Source organism: Drosophila kikkawai, chromosome 2L, assembly GCF_030179895.1.
Source record: "Drosophila kikkawai strain 14028-0561.14 chromosome 2L, DkikHiC1v2, whole genome shotgun sequence".
Taxonomy (NCBI): domain Eukaryota; kingdom Metazoa; phylum Arthropoda; class Insecta; order Diptera; family Drosophilidae; genus Drosophila; species Drosophila kikkawai.
In genome coordinates this window covers 9,944,815-9,971,262 of record NC_091728.1, presented here as the reverse complement: position 1 = coordinate 9,971,262, position 26,448 = coordinate 9,944,815, and the positions used below count along the sequence as shown (strand labels likewise).

Here is a 26,448-nt window from a genome sequence, read left to right as displayed (position 1 = left end):
GTTCATTCGTATTTCATGTGTAAGCGAAAATTGTAACTAATCAATGTTCAGGCATTTGCATTTTCCGTTTGCGTTTGTGTTTGTGTTTGCGTTTGCATTCTGCACTTTGTTTGTTAAAAATCGAAGGCAGACAAACAAAGTCGCCAAGAAGCGCGTGCCGAAAGCAAATGAAAAAGTCAACAACAACAACAATAACGACGCCTTTAGTGGGGCTGAAGCAGCTGATGGACAGTTTGTTATGAAGCTTGTGGGAAGGAGAGACAGGGAAAGGAAGAGAGCAGAGTGGTTGGCCGCCGTTAATCGGGAGAGAGCGCCAGCACCACCCCATGCTAGTGAGAGAGCAGGCGGAGAGCAAGCCAAGGCCGGCATTGCAAGTTGCAACGAAGCAGAGAGAGCGAAAAAGAGAGGAATAAGAGAGCGTACTAAATGGAAACAAATAATAAAGCTTAAAAATAAAATTTAAAATAAATTATCAGGCATTATTATATTTTTTTAAATATTTAAAAAACCAAATCTACACAATTTTCAAAGTTTTCAGAATTTTAGATTTTTAGGTTTACAAAACAAATTATGAAAGCAAAATTAATTAAAATATATGTATTATTAATATTCACCCAAATATCACCAATATTTTTGCTAATTAAAAATATAAAATGTATAGAAAAAATATTTTTAAATCATCTTAGATACTTTTTTGCTTTAATCATATAAAATCCGTAAATTAAAGCCCTTTACTTATACATTTTCATTCATAATGTACCTCAATGAACACGGAAAAATAACGGAAATCACCTAAATGTATAAAACCTTCTTTCAAACATGCATGTTTATAAGCTGCTTACCTTAATCCTATAAAATTTGTAGAATTTCCGAATCTCTTAATTCAAGTACCGAGCATTCACATTACCAAGCCTATTATCATCGTCAAGGAACCTTTTATCAGGACCACCGCAGACTCAAGTCGCTTTCAAATTGCAATAAATTACCTTGTGCACTTCTACTACTTAATGCCAGTCATCGGCTCCCCCTGGCAACGTGTGCTATCAGGAAATTAAGCACACTTTAGCACTCCACCTGCTCTTATCCTTCCGCTTGCCATTAATTTGCAACAAATTTTGGCGGTTGCAAGCAAGACTTCCTGCTGCTCTTACCACAAAATGAAGTGACTAATGCAATTATGCATTAATTTGCGGCAGCATCACGCCTCCTTATGATATTTTCAACATTTCCGCAGGATTGTGAAGGCAGGCGAATGTGACTGCTAGAAAAGGAAACTTCTGAGCCAGCATTTGACAAAATACATTTATACTTTGATTTCCGTGATGCAGATGGCAAGGGGATTAAAAGGGGACAATAAGTGAAGATATACACTGCATAAAAATATAAACCTATTGCAATTTTGATGTTTAATTTTTATTATTATTTGATATAAATATAAATAGATTAATACTTTTTCTAAACTTTTTACTTTTATTCACTGAAGTGTTTTTTAAACATTCTTGATTTTTAATATTTCATAAAAATTCAAGGAAATGCATTTTAAAAGTATTAATCTCAGTGCATCACACACTATAAAGTTCATATACAGAATGCAGGAAACGACGACGACAGTTAAATGTACAGTGCAGTTGGGATTCCCCTACGCCGAGGTGGGGCGCATATGTGCGTTTGTGCTGCAAATGGTGTGCAATCAAATGGATGTGGCGAAGCCACCCATAATAACGAAGCAGGATCACGAGTATAGAGGGAGCAGGAGCAGGAGCCCAAGAAGCAGAGTCAGTAGCTAAAAGCCTTGTTCGAGTGGTTCAACCCCATCTCAAGGAAGCTGCCTGCCACATTTAGCCAAGTTTTAATTATCGTACTTGAGCCGAAAGTCGGGGCGAGACTAGGTTGTGGCTTTGCAATTGTAAAAAGTTCTGGGTGTATCGCAGGAGAACTAGTTCAGTTATATTAAAATATTATATAATTAATAATACAAAACTTGTAGACAAATGATGAAAATAATATATACCTATGTATATTCAAAGCGTTGGTCAACTAGTCGTATACGTGATATTTAATAAAATTTCTATGTTAAAAATCGCTATTTAATGGCTTAGAACTGAATTTAATATCGATTTTTAAAACTAATAGATACCATTTTAATGTTTAAAGTAAAAAAAGTATATTCACCAAAAGTAGAAGCACAACAAACATAGTTTTTTTTATATTTTAATGAAAGATTTGAACTTCACACATACTTTTTTGGTACATTGAATGTTCTGACCATTCTACAAACTTTAATGAATTATATTATATTCTATAATATTTATTATTAAAGAAATTACAATAAGAGCAGTTTTGTTTGTGCTATATAGCTATTATTTTACAAGTCTGCTCTATATTTTCCCTGAGACTTTGAAGGCAACATTTGAACCAGTTCCGAAAGACATTCTGCCGTCTGCCCGTTGCCAACTTTAAGTTAATTGTCTGAGTGGTAAAAGAGCAATCATGCATGTGTGCAAATACTTGCCAGAATGCTCTGGGTATGCGTGTGCAACTCCGGCTAACTGTATCTGAGCGTGCTGCATGCCCCCACATACCATCCATACATATGTATGTATGCAGTACGGAGAACCTACTGAATCTGTCAGTTTCTGCTGTTGGCTTTTCTTAACTTTTTCCCCGATGCTAAATGCTCTAATTACGCCTAATGGAATACCCACACAGACACACAAGCATACATGTTTAAACCCAGGCACAATCCCTCCCATCCCCACCCATTCCTACGTATTTTATTTGTGTGCATTTGTGTTTGTGTAATTATTCGAGTATTCTTCAGTTGCCTTGTTGTTTTCTACTGTCTGTGTGCATATTCATGACTTTGTTGCCTGTTCGTTGAGTTTTTAAGCCAATTTAAATGGACGAAGCGGACGGAACAGGACTCCGGCGAAGGAGACCACTTGTCCATCCTTCCTGCTAACCCATGTCCTTTTTTCGGACTGCTCCACATACGCTATTTATAAGTGAAGCACACACATCTCTTTTTCCACCAACTGCACACGAGAAAGATCCTTCAAAAAAAGGCTATATCCCATTGTTGCCAGAATCCAAAGTTTTGTTCGCTTTTTTGGTGCCTGACTCAAATCTGCATAATTGAAATTTGTTTCACCAATTTTAAATGAATATTTCATTAGACGAAATTAAAAATCCAAAGCACAAAAACTGCATTAAAAGTGAACAAACAAAAAAAACGAAACAGAAATAAAACTAATGTTGGCTAGAGGGAAATAAATAAAAATGTAAGCGAGCTGGCAGGCATACATAAGCGGCTGCCAAATGATTTATTTATGCTAAATAGAACTAAACTATAACTTTTTCTGAAATTAGAACATAAAATGTTGGGTAAATCCTCCCAGCAATTAACAAATTCGTTTAAAATTTTAATTTAAAACCAACAAAAAGTTTTTCTCTATAAAACTAAAATGCAATATAAACTTTGAGAGTAGGAATAATTGTGAAATAGTAAAACTAAAATAAAAATACGTTTTTAATGTCATTTGGAATTTAAAATAAAATTATAATTTTGTTTTTTTAAGCATAGTTAGCACTTTAAATAAAACTTAAGAAGTCTTATAAACAAGAAACTGCAACAATATAAATATATTTCCTAGAACTTTGCGCTTTTCTCTGTTGAAAACTTTTCGACTTGAATCGCTGTTTTGCTTTCCATCAAACAGCAACAGGAGATGTACCAAAAGTGCTAATTTAAATTCATAAAGTTGGACTTCTAGACTTTCATTATCATCTTGGCCAGGCCAAAATAAACCTCAGACCACGGGCTTCTTCTGCTTCAAGTTCTCGATCAACTTTACCTATTATAAACCAAGGGGAATCTGTCCAAGTTTTACCCTTTTTATACACAAACAAAAACAAAACTAATAATTTTATCAAGCCGGGGCGGCATCGAACATGTTGCCATCGAGCCACAGCGAACGCAACTCTTATACGCTCACACCCATTCGGTCTGGTTCCAATTGGACTGGCAGCATAAAATACACGCTACCGCTGCGCTTTTTGGCCATTTGCCTCTGCGACGCCGTCTGTTTCGTGTCCACACTTCCGATTATACCGATTCTACATTTATTTCCCCATTACGAGGCCCCCGAAAAAGAACAGTTGACGGCTTTTTTGGTGGCAAAGCGCGGCTGCCACGGGCAGCGATTGCAATTCGAGATTCGTGTTAGCAACAGTCGTTATAATCGACAAAACGGTAAAGCGGTCATAATGAGAACAAGTGAATGGCTGGAGCGTTATTGTGCGGAATGGCCATTAAACACAGTGATAATTTTGCTCTTGTGTGTGCTTGATTTACACGCGAAAAAACATTACAACTGTGCTATAAGAAAGCGGCAATTCTTATCTTATCAAGCGTCAGGCCACGCTGCGTATGCGTAATGCCTACTGTTGACTGCTTGAAAAACAGCTAAGCAGCTGCTGCTTACTTTCCCTTTTCCCAGAGACAGTCCCAAAAATAAACCAAATGAAACGTTACCAATTTCGGCTTTGTGAGCGTTTAATTAGCATCCATTAAGTGCGTGTGATGTAATTCAGTGAATGGTCTGAGAATCGTTTAACATTCGGAAATAGATCAACTTTGTTTATGTGTGTTTTGGGGTTCTTATCGGGTTCTAATTGTGTTTTTACCCGATAAGACTTTTTGGATTAGATAAATTGTGGAAATAGTCTAGGTTAGAATGTTATGAATGGGCTGCACATCTTTTAAAAATTATAATTAAATCAACATACTTTACTTTCATTTAATCACTAAAAATACTGTTGATTTTCATATTTAATGATTATTTAATCGCTTCTTTAATGACAATAATTTCCCTCAGCTCTTTATCTGTCCTCGTGCAATTAAATACATCCACAGACATACACTCAATAACTTTAAATAAACATTTGCCAGAAATTCCCCGTGGGCAAATTATATGTGAAAGAGAGAGAATTAAACGACAAAACCATTTAAAGCTGCTGATAATCGGAGGCCTAATTAAATCCAATTGAATATTCAGCAGAGTTAAACAATTAAAACGCAAACACAATTAAGGCAAACGAATGAAGTGAAGATGGAAATGATTGGAAACAGTGCAAAATGAAAAATAGAACGAAAAACAATTGAAATGGATACGTAAATTATATACATATATTTGTTTCACTCATCCCAATGTTTCTCTATCTCTTTTACCGCCAATAGTGAAAATCGCATTATTCATTTGCCAAAACAACAACACCAAAAAGTAAATAATTAAATATCGCAGTGAACGTGATACGTCCTCAACCCAATTAGGAGTTAAAAATATAAATTAAAGCTCTCCAAAATGCGTCGCAACATCAAACTGATCGTGTTCGTGAGCATCATTTGGATGTTTGTGATGGTCTACTACTTCCAGTCCAGCACGGAGAAGGTGAGTCGGGGGGAAGTACAACTTAAGGAAAAAGTTCAGAGATTGTATCGGTGGTAATAACTCAACTAGGACCGACTCTAAATGCACTTGAACACTTTAAACATGTCCAATAGCCAAACAAAAAGTACTTATGAGCTCATTTATTCTCACCTGCCTTCAACTATGCGGCGTCACTTTCATTTTCCTTTTTGACCAGGTGTTCTCTTTTTTTGTTTTTGTGGTGTCTCTGCAAGATGGGAGCCGTTTTTGAGCTTACCTTTCAGATCATGCAATACCTGGCGAAAAAAATAAGCTAACTATAAACTTAAAATTGTATCCACCCTTTGCCACCATTTCTTCCTCTTCCGCTTGAGTCATCATTATCATCTTTTTTAACAAACACTGCGATGATGGCATCGGAGAGTTCCATTGCGTATGCCACCCTGCATAGTAATTATTGGATTTGCTACCGTCTTGATACTCCATTGTTTTCTCTTTTCCTCTTTCACACCCTCTCACCTGTCGTCTAACGTGCCTGCATATATAGTACCCTCTCCACATAATTAGCCTCACGTACCGCCAGGTGCCACCATCTCCTCTGGCCAACTGTATTTTTGTCGCTTTACAAGTTTTAATTAGGTTTTTCTTTTTTTTTGGTTTGTCATATGCTTATTTTAAGCCATATTTTTTGGATATTTATTAGACAGTTTTTGAGGGTAAAGAGATCTGATAAACAGGTTGTTTTTCTAGTGTTAATGTGCTCCACTTTTGGGTATCTTTATAAAAATAATTAGAATTCACCCACATATATCCTTGAATTTAATTTCAAATAACTTCACTATGTGGCTTTAAATTGTATTTGTCAGTTACACACGTGTACTTCAATTGAATTTGGCTTGTTTTGCTTACTTATTTATCCAAGCCACAAGAATAATAGAAAATTTCATTTGTGTTTTCTGTAGAAAAAGAAAAAAACAAATATACTTCAGCACGAACAGAAAGACGACGAGGCGAAATGTCAATTTATTTCAGCAATTTCAAATGTATACATATATTTTTTTCTGTATTTTATTTTGCTAGCGTGCGGAAAGGACAGAATTACATACTCAATAAAATAAATACAAAAAAGGGAGCAACTACAAAGTGACTGAAAGCATACATACATACATAAATTCCTGAAAACATTGCACACAGCACTTTTTATAAAATGTTTTTTAAGAGTGTTTAACAAAAAACCCTTTTAATTTATTGCCCACTTTGAAAGATGCTGTGGCATTCATGGCGTTTCTGTTATCTACAGAATATTTCACACCAAAAAAAAAAAGAAAACAAAACCAACAGAAACAACTGAACTGAAACCGTTTTTTTAAGAAAAGTCGAAAATTTAAAATGAAACATTACCAAGTAGGAATTTTATTGAAAGCCCACGCAAAAAGTTACTTCAGAAATACCCTTTATGATGAATTGCTTAATTTAAATTATAGTACATCAAATTCTTTAATCTTATTAAATTAAAATGTAGGGTTGTAACGACCGTGGGCAGTTGTTCAAGTCTAGAAGGGCGCACGCGTTTTGACCCGGCTGGGGCTCGTCGGCTATATGGGTGGTATTCTTGCCCTCCTAGGCTTCGCCCTATGTTCGAATAATAATTTTTTACATTCTGCGTGCTACGACGAAAAATTTATGGAACCAAACACTAACACATACACTGGGAAAAATTACTGGTAACTACATTCATCGGTATCTTGGCTCACTCCTGGTGGAATTGGAGTGGCTTCACCCTCCCTTCCTTGGCCATCGCTCTCCAGCTCTCATCCGATGGCCCCTTCTCAAAACCTATCTAAGGCATCCCCAAGGAGAATCAGCTAGCTGAAGGCAAAACAAAGAAAAATTAAAACATTATAAAATTTATTTCCTTAAAAGTAAACATTTAAATTGAATTTTGAATATTAAGATCTTGAAAGACATTTGCTGCAAAATTTTCTTTTTAAATTAAAAATCTTAAAACTTAGGCGGTATAGTATTATTTGAGCAATAAAAAAACCTAAAAAAATATTCTTTCCTTATTTGCCTGCATTAGTTTCTGGGCTTAAAATTGACAAAATTAAATTAATTAAAAATCTTCAGCGACCCTAACATTAAACTGGCATCGAGTATTAGCCAAATTTTCCCTGTGCAGAGAAGAAAATAGACGGGACCGAGGGACATACAGAGGAGCTAAGTTGTGTATTAGTTATTTTATTCTTTTTTGTATAGGTTACGCTTTCATTATTTTCTTTTAAAAAAATGGGACCTTTAACTCTCGGTCAGGTTTTGGTTGATTTGAAAACACACCTGTATTTCACTCACCCTTTTTGTAACTCCAGCGAAGAAAGCGCTTTCCCGCGTAGATGTGATGGGGAGGCTGTGTGGAACGAATATTATTTAAACCCTGCCGAAAATCTCACCCTGCATATTCTTTTCTTTTTTATTATTTAATCTCAACACTCTCCCTATGTCACCGGCCTATCTTTTTTCCCTCTTGGCTCCCCACTAAAACTTACACAAAAAAAACATATAAGTACGCCAAAAAAAATAAAATAAAATTAAATTAATTCTGCAAATTCGCCAGCTTCTACAGCATCTCGCCGACGATATGGGTTCGGCTGATCGCTGATCTAATTTTCCCTTCTGCTTTCCCTCTCACTGCTTACTGCATCGCAACAACAACCATCGGCTCAAAAAGAAAAAGTCACAAAAGCAGCGGTTACTCCGCCTATGCCAAATTTGGCTGATGCTTTGGTGGCAAGAGGGGGTGACGTTATCGGCTCCTCCGCTTTGCGGAGATCAACGGTGAAATTTGCTCCTCCGCCTTGCTGACGCTCTTCTCTCGCGCTTGGATGGAACCGCTATTGGCGGTCTTCTCTCTGTCTGCTTCCCCCGCTGCGCCCTCGCCTTGGCGCTTCGCGCTGACCAATATTGGCGCCGAGGAAATTGACCGCTTCCGAGATTCCTAAGCGATAAAAACTTAGGACACAGCTTTTTTTTTTAAAACCACTTATTCACTCTCACCGTGAGTCGATTCCAACTCCAATAGGGGTCCAATATAAATTCACAAAAAAAATAAAAAAATATTCTCTTCACCAACAAAAATGAAATTTAAAGCTCAATCTGCAGAGCTGCGGCCGATCTGCTTAATAGCACCGCCAGAATCAATTTGGCCGACCGTCGCGCCCTCACGCCAGCGGGAACCTTCGATCGCCTCCCGAAGATGCACCCCTTCGGGTGAAAGACGAGAGATTGACCCAGCTAATTTCTCTTAACCATTTCATTTCCATCCCAAGACCTTCTCGGATTTGCCGACAGATGGCACTGTACCGTACGCCCTTATCCGCAAATTTGCCTCTGACACCTAGGCGGCGCCACCGAACCTCGTAACCAAGCGTTACAGGGTTTTCCCTCAAGCACTGGGTAAACAAAATTATATTAAAAACTGATGGCATTCATGCAATGTGCACCCACATTTAATAAGTGTGAAAGAACAATGCAATAATGACCTCTGTTAATTACACTTTTGATCTTTTGCAATGATTTTTTAATTGCGGAAAATAATAATTACAAAAAGGCAGCAAGCAAAGCAGAGTGCTTTTTAAAATGAAAACGTAAATCTGCACAAATGAAGCCGATTATGGAGATGCCTGCTGTGGTGTGTGTTTGTGCGTAAATGTCGGTGAGTGTAAACACACACAGCGAACTCTACAGGCTCTCGCTTCGACGTCATCATCATCATCATCATCATCATCAGGAGTGGAGTTTCAGCCACTTGTGGACATGGCCCCTTCCTTCCGGAATCCCCACAGCAATCATCTTCTTTGCGCCACGAAATAATTTTTCATGTAAACTTGATTTATTTGACTTTTTTTGCGCTGCGAAATGCAGGAAATGCTGCCACAGTCCACTCACTGCACTTTACTGTTGGCCAATGGTGTTTTTTTAGTGATTTTTCCCACTTTTGATAAGCTGTCCACTGCTCCGAAGCACGTTTAATTATTAAAGTATTCCTGGGACAAGCTAAATTAAAGCCACAAACATTGCAGATAAGATTAGGCTTGCTTGGGGATCTGCTGCAAGACTAGAGTTTGACATTATCAAATATTTATGATCATGGCGAGATAGGTTTAACGAGCAATTCTTTGTTTAGCACAGAATCTTCAAGTACTCGGATTTTAAAATAGATTTAGGTGATAGTCTTCAGTCAAGTGAATTGGGGATTTTTCAAAGCAGTGATAAGAAGTCAGGTTAAGAGCCAATCCAACAGGCAATATATGATAATAAAAATTATTAAAATATCTCATAAAATCACCTACAGTTTTTTCTTACCATTAATTTCTCAAACCACCCCGATCTTTCTCCATTTTGCCATTCAATGACATTTCATTCATTAGGCCATATCCCAGTTTTTCTGCCATCTCATCTAAAAGACTTGATTCGTAATCGAAACGAGAGCGTCAAAATGGGGCTTAAAGGAAAATAAATAAAAAACTTGCACACAAGTCAATCACACATTTAATTTAATGTAATTGTTAGCAGCGGGGCGTTGGTTACATAACCGATTGATTAGTTATCGCCCTCTTTCTTTTTTGAGCCTTAATTACTTTGGTTAACCATTTTGGAGTTCCCGCAGCTTCTCAACATAGTCTATGAAATTGAACTTTCTCTTTTGCGACTAAAGTTTTCCACTCGCATCTGGGGTCACGCTTGGATTTGGTGGTTTCTTTAACGGATTTAAATTGGAAGCTTCAAAGAAAGTGAATGAGATTTACAGCAGAGTGTTTACTAAAAGTATTTTAAGAATTAATTTCCGTCAAGAATTTCCTCTTGAGTATTTTAAAACCCACTCTCTGTGGCTCTGCACATTGCCATAATTTCCATCTGCTTGACACTCGAAGATGTCCCAGCATCGTTGGTCATATGCAAATGATGCCATCATAAATGCAAATTCGGCCAGAAACTTTTTCCAGAAGTTTTTCCTGTCGAGCAACGCCTGCGATCTCATATGTAAAAAGAAAATCTATTATAACAACTGCCATTTAACTTTTATGGCCTTGCCAAAAAAAAGATATATAAAAATCAGTAGCGAAAAAAGTGTACGTTGGTGTTATAAATATTTCAAGTTCAAACTAAAATGCTTTCAAAGACCTTAACGCCTCATGAATTCGATTTATAGCTATGCACATCATGGATTGGACCATAAAAAAAGACCAGATGATGTATGTATAATAAGTAAATAAATCCGCTTGGCTGTGAAGCAAAAAGCAAACTAAACATTCGCGTGACAGAGCAAGTTACGCTCTGGTTGACACTCCACAAAAAACTCACTTCAAAAGAATCCCAAAGATCCAGCAAAAAATACAAAAGTAATTTTCTCTTGAAATTAACATTTTGGTCGATGGAAATTAATTTCAATTAAGTTCAATAGACGGCAATGATCGGGCTTAGAAATCGAACTGGTTTTTTTTTTAAGAGATGATGACGAAAGCAGAACGATAAAAGAAGATTCAGAAATTTAATTTGAAAATGTTGACTTCGCTTGAAGAGTTTTTCGATTTCTAAGAACAGAGTGTTCCAATTAATCCATGGCTGCTAATGGTCTTAATTACATTGAGTTTTATATTCCTCTTAGAATGCCAGGTCACTCAAAAGTCCACAGAAATAAAGTTGCCCATCTATATTTAACGACAGACAAATTAGCATTTTATCAAGCAAGTCGAGTTGACTTTTTCAGTTTTGGGCTGCGGCTTTCAATGACAACTGGCCAGAAGAAGTAGAAGCCGAGTCCAAAACTCGCCCAGTCTGTATGGTATTTACAAAGTTCAGCTGCTTCTTTGGCATTTGATGAGCACTTTGATTTACTATGAATAATTAAGGAACGATGCCTATCTGCATACAGGCCTGACTTTTGCTTTTGTCTACTAATTTTCGGTTGAGGGATTAAGGGGAAAGCGGCATGAGGTTGAGATTGGAGGTCACAGTCAGCGTAAATGACAAACTTCTCGCCCAACCGGCTATGGATATATATTTTTTGAATGGGCCTAAACCAAAACTGGTTATCTGTCCCTCTACATTGCCTCTCTTTCCGACCAGCTGACCATGTGTGCCGGCTGCTGCTGCTTTGGCCGCGGGGGATGTTGTTCGAAGTTGCTCGCAATGTTGCTGTTGCGTTTCGACTATCAATGCTGTAACATCCATGGCTTTGTTGCAGCATCTTTTGTGGCTGAACTATGCCTAATGTTCTATATAAAAACTTATGATATTGCAGCTTTTGTTTGTTAAACTTTCGGTTTCGCTGGAACCTCTGATGTTACTGATTCGAAAGCCATATCACAGCTGCTGGTTTTGCTGCTTCATCCTTTGCAGAGGCTTTTTGCCTTAACAGCCACAGCAACTGAATTTTCCCTGGTAATTTCCAGTGCTGCATTCGCTGTTTACTTGGCAGATATTGCTGTTTCAGTTGTCGTTTCCTCAACTGCAATTGCAGCTGAAAATGTCAGCTATCGAAGGCTTTTCCTTAACGACAAATGCTTTTGCTGTTGATTTTTCTGGTTTTTCCCTGACAGCTGTGGCCACTGTAGATGACAGCAAGGAACCTACTGCAAAATGAGGAAAAGGCTTTTCCTTTAACTGGACTTAGCACTGGCTTCAACAGCTGCTGCAGCTGTGGCTGCCTGCTTTTGGCCTCTTCGGCGGCTTTAACTGCTTTTGCTTTCTTGGTGGCTTCTGCTTTTTCTTGCTATCTTCCATTACGCAACTTTAACCATAACCGTAACTTAACGCATCGGGACAAGGTCGTCTGGTTTCGCTTAGCAATTTTACCCTTTTGTGGTCTTCTCCACATCATTCGCTGATCTGATGGTGTGTGTCTGCACAGCAAATTAATTTGGATGCTAAAAATATTGTATTTCGGATTACTGGACCCAGGGAAATTGATATAGTCTTTAATAATTTGGAATTGTAATTGTAGTACCTTGAATTTATATATTTCAAACCAAACAAACAAACAAACCATTCTTAAAAAATTCGAATAATCCCGCTTAAACCAAACTGAAATTTTGTGCGTGCCCCGAAACCGGTCACGATGCCATCGCCATTGTTCATATTTTTTTTGGTAGTTGCCTCTGGGCCACTTTCAATTTCGATTGCTGATTTTTATTGTTATTTTACAACTTGTTTGGACTGCTTCCTATTCCGACCAGTGGCAGAGACCCACAAATGGCATAACAATGATAAATGCGGCCAGGGAAGTCATTTTCTTTGTCGAAAACGGACAAAGGAGAGCTGCCACTGAAAGCTGGTTTCAAATAAACTTTAAGAGTGTTCTTTAAATGTCAGCAAAGGAAATACCGGTTTCAACTTAAATATCAAATATATAAAACATAAGAAGCTAAAAATTATTTCAAATTAACTTTACTTTCACAGAAATTATATATGAAATACACTTTTCAAATGAAAAGGAATATCTGTGGCTCATATTCCTTTTTGGAAACTAAAACTTAAGACCATTTGTGTTAATTAAAAGTGCAACGAACCTTGTAAACTCCAATAAGAGCCAGGTCCAAGGTCTTAAAACCTATTAACATGCGCTTTAATGCCACCCTAAGGCTTAACCTTTAACCACTTGACCAACTAACATACAATACATATACATGTACTCTTATGACCCAACACCACTTAACCGGGACTCGTCTGAAAAATTATGTTTCCAAAAATAAACATAAAACGCTACAAGACAGCCTGTGTGTTTGCCCAACACTCGTCACTCGGAAACGTCAACTTAACGTGTTTTGCGTCATAAAGTTCAAGTTCATTATGACAACGGAGGGCGAAGCCGGAGGAGAAGGCGGCCTGCAAAATCCGCAACATCCAGCACAGCGTCGTAACAACCAGTTAACATCTCACATGTCGAGGGAGTCCAGTGGCGCCCACGAGCCGGCGAAAAGGAAAACAAAGGCTAAAATAACAACACTTCGGTTAAGTGCTACTTGCTGGCGATTACACAAACAAACAACAAAATTGTTGTTGCATTTTTTTGGGTATTACATAATTATTATTTAATGATGGGCAGATGCCAAAGCTGAGAAGCAAACCGCCGGATGCGGCGTGGGAATGTGGGGATGCTGCTATAATGTGGGTCAGTAATTGACCCATTTAATTGTTACGAATCACTAGATGACCTTCAAATGGCCAGCACAAATGCAAATTATATTTAGATACTATTTAGATTTTAGCTATTATTTATATAATTATAATTCAACTCCCAATCAGTTACTTTTTTTTTATTGTTAAATTCAACTTTCACGAGAAACCAATTTAAAGACCCTGTTGACATTTTGATTCCGAGGAGACCTTCTTTCGTGACTCATGATCAAAATACATTTAAATGTCAATTCAAAGATGATCATTTAAATATATAAACTTTAAGCCCAAGCAAGTGAAAGTACAAGCCGGCGATAATAGCGGCGCAGACAATTGAACAAGTCGAGAAAGTCCAACCGACGACGACAATTCAAATGCATGGAATACGAATACTGTCTCCAATTGTCGGGGCAACCGTTGGCTTTTATTTTTTATTTTGTATTTTATCTCCTCGTAGCTAACTGAATACCAAAAACTGCCTGGTATTGAGGCATGTTTCCTTCCCCATCTTAAGTTTTCTGTGGCGATTTTCGAGCATTTTCAGCCACTTAAGCAGTGGCATTCACCTCCGTATTGTGTAGTTTTTACTGGTTTGCTTCTCCTTTTTTTACTGGCTAACAGTTGTAGTTTTTTATGTTATATTGTCTGACTTCTGGTGGGTGTGGTTGGTTGAGAGAAAAGGGCAATCATCGAACATTTAACGATGATTGCTTTTGAAACGGGTTTGCCTATGAAATTGGCATATATTACATGTCATAAATATTAGCTTTATCTGCCATAATTACCAAATTAAATTGAATAATTCATCATCAGCTATTGCCGCTTCATTAAAACTAAATGTGGTTCCCTTAAAACTCGCCACAATCTCTAACATAATGAAATACGCCCTAGAATTAGCACCGCAATGCGTCAAACATTAAATATTTAATCCGCTTGATAATCGCGATTGGCTCATTTATTGAAATGCGGTTAAATATTTAGCCGCATTGGCTGGGTTAATATCCTAATTAAAGCTTTGCCAACTGAAATGGATGAACACCAATTGGCACTGCAAATAAACAAAGACCGCACACTGACCACACCAGATGAGTATGATGATGATGATGAGGATGATGATGTGTTTGGGGTCACCTAAAATGTGGGCGAACCGTTTTCCATTTCCCATTGAAATGGCAACAAAAGTTGCACTGCAACCAGAGGAGAGATACAAATTTGCGCATTAATATGACTCCTCATTTGTTTGTTGGTTTCTAGTCTAGCTTGCTTTTCTTTTTGTTTTTTTTTTTTTTTGATGTGTTTTGCTATCCAACTGTCGCCAGCTTCTGGCAAATAGTGCATCCATCAACTGATTGTTGAACTGTCTCGAATGTATCTCTTTGCATGCGATTGTATATCCGACAGCAGACCATGAGTGGGTTCACCCTAGCCTGACTGATGACATGTGCCGGTCTATTTGGATGAACAGTGAGCGAGTGTCTTTGGTAAATGAGAGATAGCCTTCAGAAAATGTATGAAATAACCACAAAAAAATCTAATTAAATCCTAAGGCCCAAAATATTGTATTTCTAATATTTATAAATAATTTCATTTTAATGATTTATCTTACATCTCTACAATATTCGTCTCTTAAGCATTCCCACCACTGTGCTTCTATGTTCCTTCTTTTTTCCGAGGGCGTTCCCAGCTGCTGCTGGACTCCCATTCCCATTTGTGCTTAATCATTGAAAACTCTGTTGCCCATGAGTCACACATTTATTCACTGCCAGAGCAAATGAAAAACAACCAAAGACAATCAAACGGAGACAAATAGAGACACTGACATAATGGAAAACGCAATACAAATGCGAGAGCCCATAATTTGTTATAGTTGTCTTCTGTCTATATGAGCTCGGTTCAAGTCCGCCTTAAATGGATGACCCACATTTGTGGCCACCAGTTGATTATGAAGTGAGTTAATAGCTGGCAGGCGTGAATTTCTCAGGCTAATTCCCCAGTTGGCCTTAATTGATTTTCTTTTCTTTCTTCGACAAGTCAAAGGCTAGGCTCGATTCTTTCCGCCCCCCAAAGACCAGGCCAGGGATCACAGACCAGAGACATGCAATAAGCCATTGTCTGGCTGTGAGTCACAGACCGAAATTTATGCAAAGCACTTCAATATATTTTATGAAGAGATCTCTTGTCGCAGCCCAGGAACAGCAGCCGTGTCTTGTCGGTGGCTAGGGGGCTGGGTGTTGAACAAGTCGTAGGCACTTAGGCAAAGTCACTCTCAGTGGCAATTAGGGCAAGAAACATCCCCACACAGACACACACATAGAGTCGGGCTGCGAGACCTCAAACATGCAACAGCTGCCGCTTGGCTGCAACTTGCAATTTATTGCAGCTTCATCTGCTCAGCCACCAAGCTGCAAGCTGCCAAATGTTTGTGGTCCCCAGCAAGTGCTGGCATCGGAGGCCTCTGGAAGAGCCATAAGCAAGATTTACTTGACACAGCAGCAGCTTTAATTTTAATTGGAAAATACTCAACACTTTCAAAAGTGTTGCTCTTCGGCACATGCAAGATTTTAGTTTATATTACGACAGATATTCCATCATTTAAGAAACGTTTTACAACATAACTAAAGTTAGATTTTATTTCTTTGAAAATGACATTAGGACCACCTATAATCCATACCGAAATTTGCAACGCCTCTTAAACTTCAGGCTCCTTTTGATGACTGATTTATGGCCTGACCTTAACAGAAAATAGAAAGGAAGATCAAGCCGCAGGCATGAGGCAAATAACTATATATGTATTTAATAGTTTTGCAAGACAAAAAATAAAATAAAACTTGTTTGCTGCCACTGCAGCTGCTGTCCATGAGGAAGCCCCTGTCATTGCTACCCATCGTTTGGTTGCCTAAAAATAAAAGAAAGTATCAGCAAAGAGTGATTTAGATTTTTAAAAATTTATTTAATGAATGAATTCTGATATCAAGGCATATGTTAATCTTTGTTTTCTTCAATATTCAATATTAAACCATTACAAAAATAATACACCCCTGAACCCTACTTGTACAGGGTACAGAAAGGGGAACCATCTACGAAGATGCCACACAAATTTTGCTACCAAAACAATTTGCGATTGTTGCTGCCGTTGATGCGGCCGCAATTCGGTTGGCATGGCCCACAATTTCCATGCCACAGCCGAGAGTTGCATAACGCAGTGGATGCAGTTGCCGCCACACAATCATCCATCAGCGGCAGCTTCGGGGTAGGTGGAAGGCCCAAGCATATCACATGTGAGTTTTGGCCATTAACTTGTTGGGTCAATCCATCGCTGGTGTTGGCCAAACATAACAGATAATTATGGTTTCTGTTTGCTTTTAGAGGATCCAAGAGCCGCTTTCATGGTACACGATTTTCTACTTTGTTTTAGCATCGACTCATCATCGGTTTTGTCTCTGTCTCCATTTTCTTGTTTACATTAAAATGTGGTTTAATGTTGGCCCACAAATTGCACAAAAAACAAAAAAAACAAAGAAAAATGTCATTAATGTTTGATAAACATCTTCTTTCCTAGGCCAAGTTATAACTTTTTGATGGTTAGAGAAATTGTGTGTTGTAATCAATCATAAAAATTAAAAAGGAAATGGCCAGTAAGCAAAGGTAATAATAAAATAAGAGGAAAAGCTAAAGAGAAACTTTGTTTTAGCTTCTATTTTATGGAATTTTTTGGGTGATACATTTTTTATATATTTATTTTGTAGCAGCCACTCTTGCAAGCTGCATAAGTTTACAGAATACCCTTTTTAATATGCCTTTCGATCAACCGAATAATTTTACCAACTATTAATTGATATTCAAAAGAAAGTAGACACTCGCATCAAAAACTTTTTGATTATTCTCACGAAATATGAGACCCTTTTTGGTTAAATAAACTTTTACCGAAACTGTCTGGCCAACAACAGGCTGAATAACAAGATTTTCTGGGCCCTCGTCATGTGGCGTAAACAATTTTTGATCAAAGTTCGAGTTCAATGGTCGGAATGGCTGTTTGGTTTTTCCTGTTTTCCTCTGGCTGGCAGACAAGAGGAGTATATGTTGTCAATATTTTTGGTTTCAAATTGCGTGCGTAGACTTTTAATTGAATTTTGTTGTTCTTGCTGCTGGGCCTAACTGTGTTCTTAGTGTTTTTTGAGCCTGGGAGTGGCCTGCGATTCGTAATGCAGAAAATGATACGGCAAACCTGAGCTCGAGATTGCAGTAAATGATAAAGTTATAGCCATTTGTTCACCGTTTTCTTTATTTCTCGCATTTTTCGTATTGTTTGGTATGGGTGAAAACTAAATTTGATACGTTCCAATTACTAAATTATGCAGTTAGGAGCTTTTCCCAGCTCCCCGGGCTCTTTCGATGTGAAAATCATTCAGCTGGAAGACTGCACACGCTCAGAGACTCACAGCCGCAGACTCAGACCGTAGAAAAATGTGGAGAAAAAAGCAAACCAACATGAAGCACCAACCGAGATTAAAGAAATCTCCGCTCCACTCTCGGCTAAACAAACAGACAGAAAAATAAAACCAAATAATGGTTAAGGTTGAGTGAATTAGGGGAGACAACTAACACACACAGCATATACAAGCAAATTAAAATCGTGAAAAGGTAGAATGGTACTAAAAGGAACTAGGAAAACATTTAAAATGTCACTAATTAGAAAATGGAAATTCTCAATTAGGAAAATACATTCATTGCAAATTTTTTTTTAAGGGAAAGTGGCAATAGACTTGAGCGTTTAATGTACAATGAAAACTGAGATTAACCACAATTCCGTATTGAAAGAGAAACATTTCTGACTGAAATACCAGAACACATTCATGGAAAATCCGAATCTGTACCACCAGCAATCTAATAGGTAATTCCACCATCGCCTCGATCCTGTTTGTCCTGCTTTTCCTCGGCGATCTCGGCCAGCATCTCTCTGGTCTCGCGAGCCAAACCTATTAGAGTGCGCAAATCGTTCTCCAGGGTTTGGATTCGCTTGCTCTGCATCTCGATGACCTGACAGTAGCGCGAATTCATATCTCCGCGGGACTGGGCCAGATTGCGCCAGTAATCCAAGTCGGCATTCTCGGGAACTGTCTCCTTGAAAGCTCTATTCAGCACCACTACCACACGGGCCAGAGCTCGAAAGGAGATCCGTGATGAAGGCTTCTTAGGGTCCTCCTTAGGGTGGTCCAGGGATCGGCCAATGATGTCATTGACTAGCGACTTGGTCGAGAAGTTCGACTTGTGGTCCGAGTCGAAAGTTGAAGCCTCGGCCGGAGGATCCAGTGAGTCCTGCTGCTGCTGCAGTTCCTGGATGAAATTGTTGGCCATTCTAAGGCAAGGGCTTCTTAATTTTGGATATATATTTTGTATTAGGCTGTCTACAGCTTGATGTATGAGCAGAGAAATCATTCGGGGCTATGCGAAGTCGATGTAACAGCTGGCTGAGTTGATAGGAATGGTCTACTAGTCTCAAAAATATATACATCGAAATTTTTTATAGTTTAATTAAGTCTGTCTCTGGGGTTTATTAAAAAGCACTGCTAACAAGTCATTTGAATGACAGACACAGCTTCCCATTTTCGCCTTAAAATCTGCTTTGGACATTTTCATATTTTCTCTGTGACCCCAAAAAACAATCAGTGCCATCAAATGGCTCTGAACTCAATACCAAACAATTTGTTTTTCTTGGCTATTTCATCTCTATTTGGCTGCAGACATTGAACTCGAGCAATAAACCCAAGTTTACCAAAAACAAAGAGGCAAACTTGCGAACAAAAAACATAAATGGCAACTTGTTGCTCTGGTTTAACTTGACGCAAACTTGTCGCCGCCAATAAAGTTGATGATAGTTTTTTGTGCTCATAGCTAATGACAATCTGCAGCAAACTAGAATTTGATGAGCTCCGACTGGACATTATGAAGTCTTGATTTTGACCTTTCGAGTGGGCGGAAAATAAAAAGCCAAGTATCATCTTTCTCTTGACGTCAGACACATAATTTTTCAGCCATTTCCCTCCTGAGGCAGGCTATATATAGACTTGGCCTGCAATGGGAGTTGCCAGCCCAAAGGACGAATAAATCTGCAAATGGAGAGGAGAGTTTGCATTCCTGTGATAAAAATAAATCCTCTTAAGGAGCCGAAAATTGATGCTGCTTTATGCCTAATTGGGTGGGCAATCGGCTGTATTGGCCATTAATCCCGGTTGCATATGCTCGCCCACTTCAACTGGCCATTTGGCGACCACAGTTTCCACTTCAAACAATGAAACTAATTAAGATTCGCTTTCCGGCAAATTTGAAATGCCAAATAGCTCTGCACATTTGAGTGAAGAGGTCCTGTGGCACACAATGGCATAATGCATTTCCGATGGCATGGCGCTTAAAGGCTTACGTCTTGGCCCCCCTAGACTCCATTGTGTTTACGCTGCGTATACGTAATCTGATTGGTTTATGAACCAGTTAGGAACACCATTTGGATCAAAGCACTTCAGTTTAATTATGGAGACTCGCCCCAAGGTGTTTGTCATGTGAAACTGAAACTGCTGCCACCGGCAAAGCAATCGAAATTGAACCAAAATGTACAGGATTTGAGGAAATTGAAACTGAATACAGAAATGAATGGCAAGAATTCTAATTTCCGCAAGTTTCCCATTCTGTCTTTAATAACTATTTAAATTTGACAGAATTTCCGGTTGAAAATAACTTTTTCCTTGATGTTTTGACTACAGACAAGATATTTAATTGCTTTTCAAGTGAAATTCTTGATATTATTAATATAAATTTATGGAAAATATAACCAATAGAAATAAAGTCTTAAAAAACATTTAGTAAAGTATTTCATCTTCCTTAAATCTTAATCGAGAATCTCTTAAATGAAAACTAAACCAAGCATGATCCATTCATTTCCCTTAAGAACTCGAAAAGGCTTTCAACAAATCCAACTCCATCGATAGACCAAGAAAAGGGATGCGACAGCTGTTGCCACTCAAAGAAGTGAGGATAGAGCCCTTTCAAGCTAATTCGAATGGGGCTTTTTGCGACTAACTGACCCCAACTAAATTGACAAATGAATCATTTCACTCTGCCGAACAGTGACCCAATTCCTGGGCTCTGAATGAAAACGTCTGGGGCTCTATGGCCCGGCACGATTATTAATTGCCCTTTTGCGTTGAATCTATTTGTCAAGAGTTTTGTCAGGAGCTCCTTTATCGGCAGCTCTTCTAACGCTGATTTATGTGTGGCAAGCGTATTGAAAGCGATTTCTTTTTTTTTCAGCTGACTTTGCTGCGTACGCTGCGTATGCGTGATTTTAATTTTAAGTGGAGCGCTTTTTCTGGCTCTTTGAGTACGTTTCTCTTTGTTGCCTGCTTTTGTGAGGCTTTCCCATTCCATTAAGTTTGAGTTTCGTTTTACTTGAAACATGTTGCCTTTTAGCCACAATTCGAAACGCATTTTTAACGCACAGAGCTAGCCTTTCACGAAAACACCTCCTTGGGGTTTCTGTAAATCACTTGAAATGCAAGAGCTCACCCGACAGCTTTGGCCATTTCTAATATCTTGTGCATTTTCGTGGGCACTTTTAAATAATTTATTTAAGCTTCTCTCTAAAAAAGTCTCCCCCGCATCCTTCATTTATTTTGGAATGGGGATTTGGTGTCTGCTCAGGGGCATTGTTAACCTGGTTTTGTCTGCCTTTTATATAGAACCAGACACATTGTCATTCACTTCGCTGGTTATTGAATGTCGCCAGACTTGGTCTTGTGATTTACCTAAAAGGAATCTTTTATTAAAGTAAACTGAACCAAGAAGTAAACTTAAGTAAATTTAGGCTCTCAGAAAAGTGTATTCTTAGCAAATTAAAAAAGTAACTAAATAAGAGGTAAAAGTGGTTTACTTTGAAAAGTTTTTTTTAACCAAAAATGTATTCTTTAAATACAATTTATATGTTGGCACTGGAAACAATTGTTTTAGGCCTTTCTCTTGAAAGGCTTTTCATGTTATTTTAGCCAGGAATCTGGGGCTTTGTTCAAACTGGGTCGTGGTCTGTGCCTCTGGTTCCCGGTCCCTGGCAACATTTGCAATTTATAGATTATTAATCTTGGAGCAAACACGAAAACTGCTGGGAATGGTTTGCTTCTGGGGCCCCGAACTGTTCAGTTTTGTCCTGTTCTGTTGTGTTGCGAGCTGGAAACTTTGGTGAAACTTTGCCAGGACCTGCACGAAAGCACCAACCCTTTGCTGTATACTTTTACACTCTAAACAAATGTTAAGTGTTTTATAATATAAAATATTTAAGCAAAGGTTGTGTGAATATAATAACTTTTACTACAAAATTGTATATTATAATTTATATTATTTATTTAAAATTAAAGCATACAACTTTGGGGTGAATAAAGTGTCGTTCACACATTTTCCAGTGCATTTCAATTGCTCCCAGTTGAGTTGAGTTATTGCCCCGAACGGGCGTCAACGTCGCCAATGTGGCGCAGATTAAAGAAATAAATTAAAGCACTTGTCTACCCCGTCCCGCGGGCTCTGTGTCCTTTTAGGTGGAAAATCGAGCGCTGCGGCTACGTGAGGTGGCCACCGCCATGCAGCAGTACCAGGACGACTCCTCATCGGCGGCAGCAGCCTCCACGGCCCGCCAATGGGCTCCGGCCGGCGGAGGAGGAGCAGCTGGCAGCGGGGCCGACGATCCTGGCGGCAATGTCATCCTAATCGGCTCCGTAAAGGACTTTGAGCGCAACGCAGTCCACGGCCTGAAGCTGAATGGCATTGTGGCCCTAGAAGAGACATCTCAGGTAATGACCTTTTGGCGAAATAAATTTTTCTTCGTAATAGTTTTGGCTTTTAATTATGGCTTCGCTTACTCTACACCGGCCGAAGCTTACCTAAATTATGATTTATATTTATTTAATATGAAAGTATTTTACTTGGTTTTATTTCTGTAATTAAAAATTAAATAAGTATAGAGTTCAGAGAATTAATGCAAGGAATTTCCTATACATTTCAGGGTCTCAGTGGTGGAACAGGTGGTCCTGGAGGTCGATTACCTGTGGCTCCCAGTGGGCGAGGCACCGAAATCGAGTACTTCGATGAGGCGGGCTACATACGAGCGGGAGCCCTGCGCAATGGCGAAGATCCCTACATCAGGAATCGCTTCAATCAGGAGGCCAGCGATGCTCTGCCCAGTAACCGGGAGATACCCGACACCAGGAATCCAATGTAGGTTAAATATATGCACATTCTCTTAATTAACTATATTTTATGTAATTTTAATTTAACATTTTTATGACCAGGTGTCGAACCAAGAAATATCGTGAAGATCTGCCCGAGACGAGTGTCATTATAACCTTCCACAATGAGGCGAGGTCGACTCTGCTGAGAACCATTGTGAGTGTCCTCAATCGAAGTCCCGAGCACTTAATACGCGAAATTGTCCTAGTGGATGACTACAGCGATCATCGTAAGTAAATAAATATTGTAAATTAGACTAACCTTATTCGAATTTTTTATAATTTATTTATTTGTTTATTTAAAATAACCCTTTAACTTTCCAGCTGAGGATGGCCTGGAGCTAGCCAAAATCGACAAGGTCCGGGTGATCCGGAACGACAAGCGCGAGGGCCTGGTGAGGTCACGCGTTCGCGGCGCCGATGCTGCCGTGAGCAGCGTCCTAACCTTCCTCGACAGCCACGTCGAGTGCAACGAGCAGTGGCTGGAGCCGCTGCTGGAACGGGTTCGCGAGGATCCCACCCGCGTGGTCTGCCCCGTTATCGATGTGATTAGCATGGACAACTTCCAGTATATCGGCGCTTCGGCCGATTTACGCGGCGGCTTCGACTGGAACCTGATCTTCAAGTGGGAATACCTGAGTCCCTCGGAGCGGGCTGTGCGCCACAATGACCCCACCACGGCCATCCGGACGCCAATGATTGCCGGCGGCCTGTTCGTCATCGACAAGGCGTACTTCAACAAGCTGGGCAAGTACGACATGAAAATGGACGTGTGGGGCGGCGAGAATCTGGAGATCTCGTTCCGTGTGTGGCAGTGCGGCGGCAGCCTAGAAATCATCCCGTGCAGCCGTGTGGGTCACGTCTTCCGGAAGCGGCATCCGTACACCTTCCCCGGCGGAAGTGGCAATGTCTTTGCGCGAAATACGAGACGAGCGGCGGAGGTTTGGATGGACGACTACAAGCAACACTACTACAATGCAGTGCCGCTGGCCAAGAACATTCCATTTGGCAAGTGAGTACACCGAAAATAACTGTGAATTTCTATACGAAAAAGTATAATATATAAAATAGGCTCAAATAACTTTAGATAAATTCTTGAAATATTCTTTTTCGCAAAAATGTTTTGGGATTTTCTCAAGTGCAGAAATATGTTAGCCCAGTTATTTATTTCACATTGTTTTCTTTCCTCCCTACTCGTCCTTTTTATCCTCGTCCAGCATTGACGACCGACTGGCTTTGAAGGAGAAATTGCATTGCAAGCCATTCAAATGGTATCTGGAGAATGTCTACCCTGACCTGCAGGCCCCCGATCCACAGGAGGTGGGACAATTCCGGCAGGATAGCACCGAGTGCTTGGACACAATGGGCCACTTAATCGACGGAACCGTGGGTAAGTGTGACTTTAACAATATATGTGAAAGTAGTAAATCCTAAAGTATTCCTAAAGTCACTCAATGCTAATTATTTTTCTTGGCTTAAAATAATGTTAGTCATAAAATGTCTCATTCTAATTCATTTAAAATCATTTAAAGCTTTTATTTATTTGTTTTGTTTATCCAAAATTCCATTATCAAGTTATAATCAATATTTAATTTTGTAATTAAACATTTTCCCTTACTTTCTATACACCCCTAACCTTTCCTTAGGTATTTTCCCTTGCCACAACACTGGCGGCAATCAGGAATGGGCCTTCTCCAAGCGGGGCGAGATCAAGCACGACGACCTCTGCCTGACCCTGGTGACCTTCGCCCGCGGCTCCCAGGTGGTGCTGAAGGCCTGTGACGACTCGGAGAACCAGCGATGGATCATGCGCGAGGGCGGCCTGGTGCGCCATCACAAGATCAACGTCTGCCTGGACACCCGGGATCAGGCGCAGCAGGGAGTGAGTGCCCAGCACTGCAACTCCGCCCTGTCCACGCAGCGCTGGTCCTTCGGCAAGTACGCGTGAGAGGGAGAGCTGGCCGGGCCAGGCTAAGCTGGAGATAATGATTTAGCAGATCGGTCGTGATATATGTGCAAGTCGATGGGGGGAGGAGGAGGCGGCCTACCTACGCGATGCGGATTGTATGTGTACTGTATGTGTGTACTTGTAATGATTTACCCAATGTTGATTTGTTGCTGAACGGAAGACACCGAGACACAGACACACCCTCTTACACACAGGATTATATTATAGCTGCATATTGTTCGGAATAAGTTCAAGTTCTTCAGCCAACTTTGTCACTTCAAATCAACAGCTCCGGGGGGCTAAAGTTATACACGACCTTGAACAGAGAGAGAGAGAGAGAGGAAACTATACAAAAAATGTACTTAGACTGATTAATTTTTTGTATACATATGTATAAAAACTATACGAAAGTGAAATAATACTTTAAAGTAACCTTTGGCAGCTGAACTGTAACTAATTTGCACTCCCGCACAGCACTTAAACACACCCACATTCATTCGAGTCAATTACGATCTATTCGAAAACCCCACAGATTAGTGTCCACATATAGTCCGTTTCAGATAACCAACCACACCCAAGCTCAGAGTCTTCTCAAAACCTTGTACTTAAAATAAAACATCAAATGTTATCATTAGTTTTAGTTTACACCTAAGTGAAATCATTTAAATCATTGACAACTGCGGTTTGAAATATGTATGTGTATATAATGTGAAGCAGATATTATTGTTTGAATGTTTATCGAGAGCCAAGAAAAAATTGAAAAGCAGATTGACCCCTGCGTTTTGTCATCGATTGTTTGATATTTCCAATTCGCATAAATCATTTAAAGTTTTCAAATGAAAATATATTCGCTTTTTATCTCAGACCAGGCGTATTTTTCACATAAATTTCTTGTTTTGTACTATTGTATGGCTGATAAAATGCGAATAATTAAAGGAAAAAAATATACAAAAAATCGAAGAGGAGTGAAGAAAACAAAACCAAATATTGTGTATCTGTTTGTGTGTGTACAAGGCGTATACTCGACAAAAAAAAAAAGAATGATTAAAAGTGAACTTTTAATTTAAATCAACTAGAAATGCCACAAAAAGAAAAACAATAAATGAAAACAAAAAACATTAAAAACAAATATGTATACAAGGACTTTTGACTTGGGCCAACGGTGCGTATGCTTAATGTAATTGCTTACATGGCGAGGAAAGGCTCCAAATGGGGGCACAGCTGCCGTCAAATCTGGCTAAGTACTTGGGCCCACATGTAGGTTAAACGACTTAACTTTCAACTCTGAAACTCACCCACCCAACCTCCAGCGAGATGAAAACTTGGCACATTACGCATACGACACGTAGACACGAAAAAATATATATGTGCACGCTCAAAGCCGAGTTCGTTGCGCTAATTTTGTCGTCGTGCTTAAAAAATGACACAGCACACCGCTGAAGAAGACCCAAGTTATTTTAAACCAGGGCAAGGCAGTATTCTCGCTACAAAATGTTTTCCTTCCATTTGGGGCTAGTAAGGGGGAGGTGAGCGACGAGGGCCCAGGATGAGGCAAACATGCCCTGCATAAGGAATAACAGAAAATAAAGTGTCATCTTCTTCAGCGATTCCCCAGCAGATAAGCCAAATTGTTTGG

General features: G+C 39.2%; 2 protein-coding genes across 3 annotated transcripts; one reads left to right on the top strand and one right to left on the bottom strand.

The window, feature by feature from the left end:
- Pgant2 (polypeptide N-acetylgalactosaminyltransferase 2) lies at positions 1–25,941 on the top strand. 2 transcript variants are annotated; one of them, XM_017177552.3, is made up of 8 exons: positions 1–19; positions 5,240–5,450; positions 22,178–22,429; positions 22,642–22,853; positions 22,928–23,094; positions 23,189–23,876; positions 24,082–24,254; positions 24,511–25,941. In XM_017177552.3, exons 2-8 carry the CDS (start codon positions 5,364–5,366, stop codon positions 24,810–24,812), a joined length of 1,881 nt encoding a protein of 626 aa, XP_017033041.1. In that variant the 5' UTR covers positions 1–19; positions 5,240–5,363; the 3' UTR covers positions 24,813–25,941. The 2 variants fall into 2 exon arrangements, with proteins under 2 accessions (XP_017033041.1, XP_017033040.1); XM_017177551.2 differs by lacking the exon at positions 1–19 and adding an exon at positions 4,081–4,252.
- On the bottom strand, positions 18,351–19,074 carry LOC108082220 (uncharacterized). The gene has a single exon (XM_017177554.3). It carries the CDS (start codon positions 19,035–19,037, stop codon positions 18,486–18,488), a length of 552 nt encoding a protein of 183 aa, XP_017033043.1. The 5' UTR covers positions 19,038–19,074; the 3' UTR covers positions 18,351–18,485.
- Positions 25,942–26,448: the final 507 nt, after the last annotated feature.

What these genes read in the sequence shown, in the direction of transcription:
- Pgant2 (XM_017177552.3), top strand. Translation starts at nt 5,364, where the DNA reads ATGCGTCGCAACATCAAACTGATCGTGTTCGTGAGCATCATTTGGATG. An exon ending in CCCGACACCAGGAATCCAAT is followed by an intron (nt 22,854 to 22,927) that starts GTAGGTTAAATA and finishes TTTTATGACCAG; the next exon opens with GTGTCGAACCAAGAAATATC. An exon ending in GGATGACTACAGCGATCATC is followed by an intron (nt 23,095 to 23,188) that starts GTAAGTAAATAA and finishes TTAACTTTCCAG; the next exon opens with CTGAGGATGGCCTGGAGCTA.
- LOC108082220 (XM_017177554.3), bottom strand. Translation starts at nt 19,037, where the DNA reads ATGATTTCTCTGCTCATACATCAAGCTGTAGACAGCCTAATACAAAAT.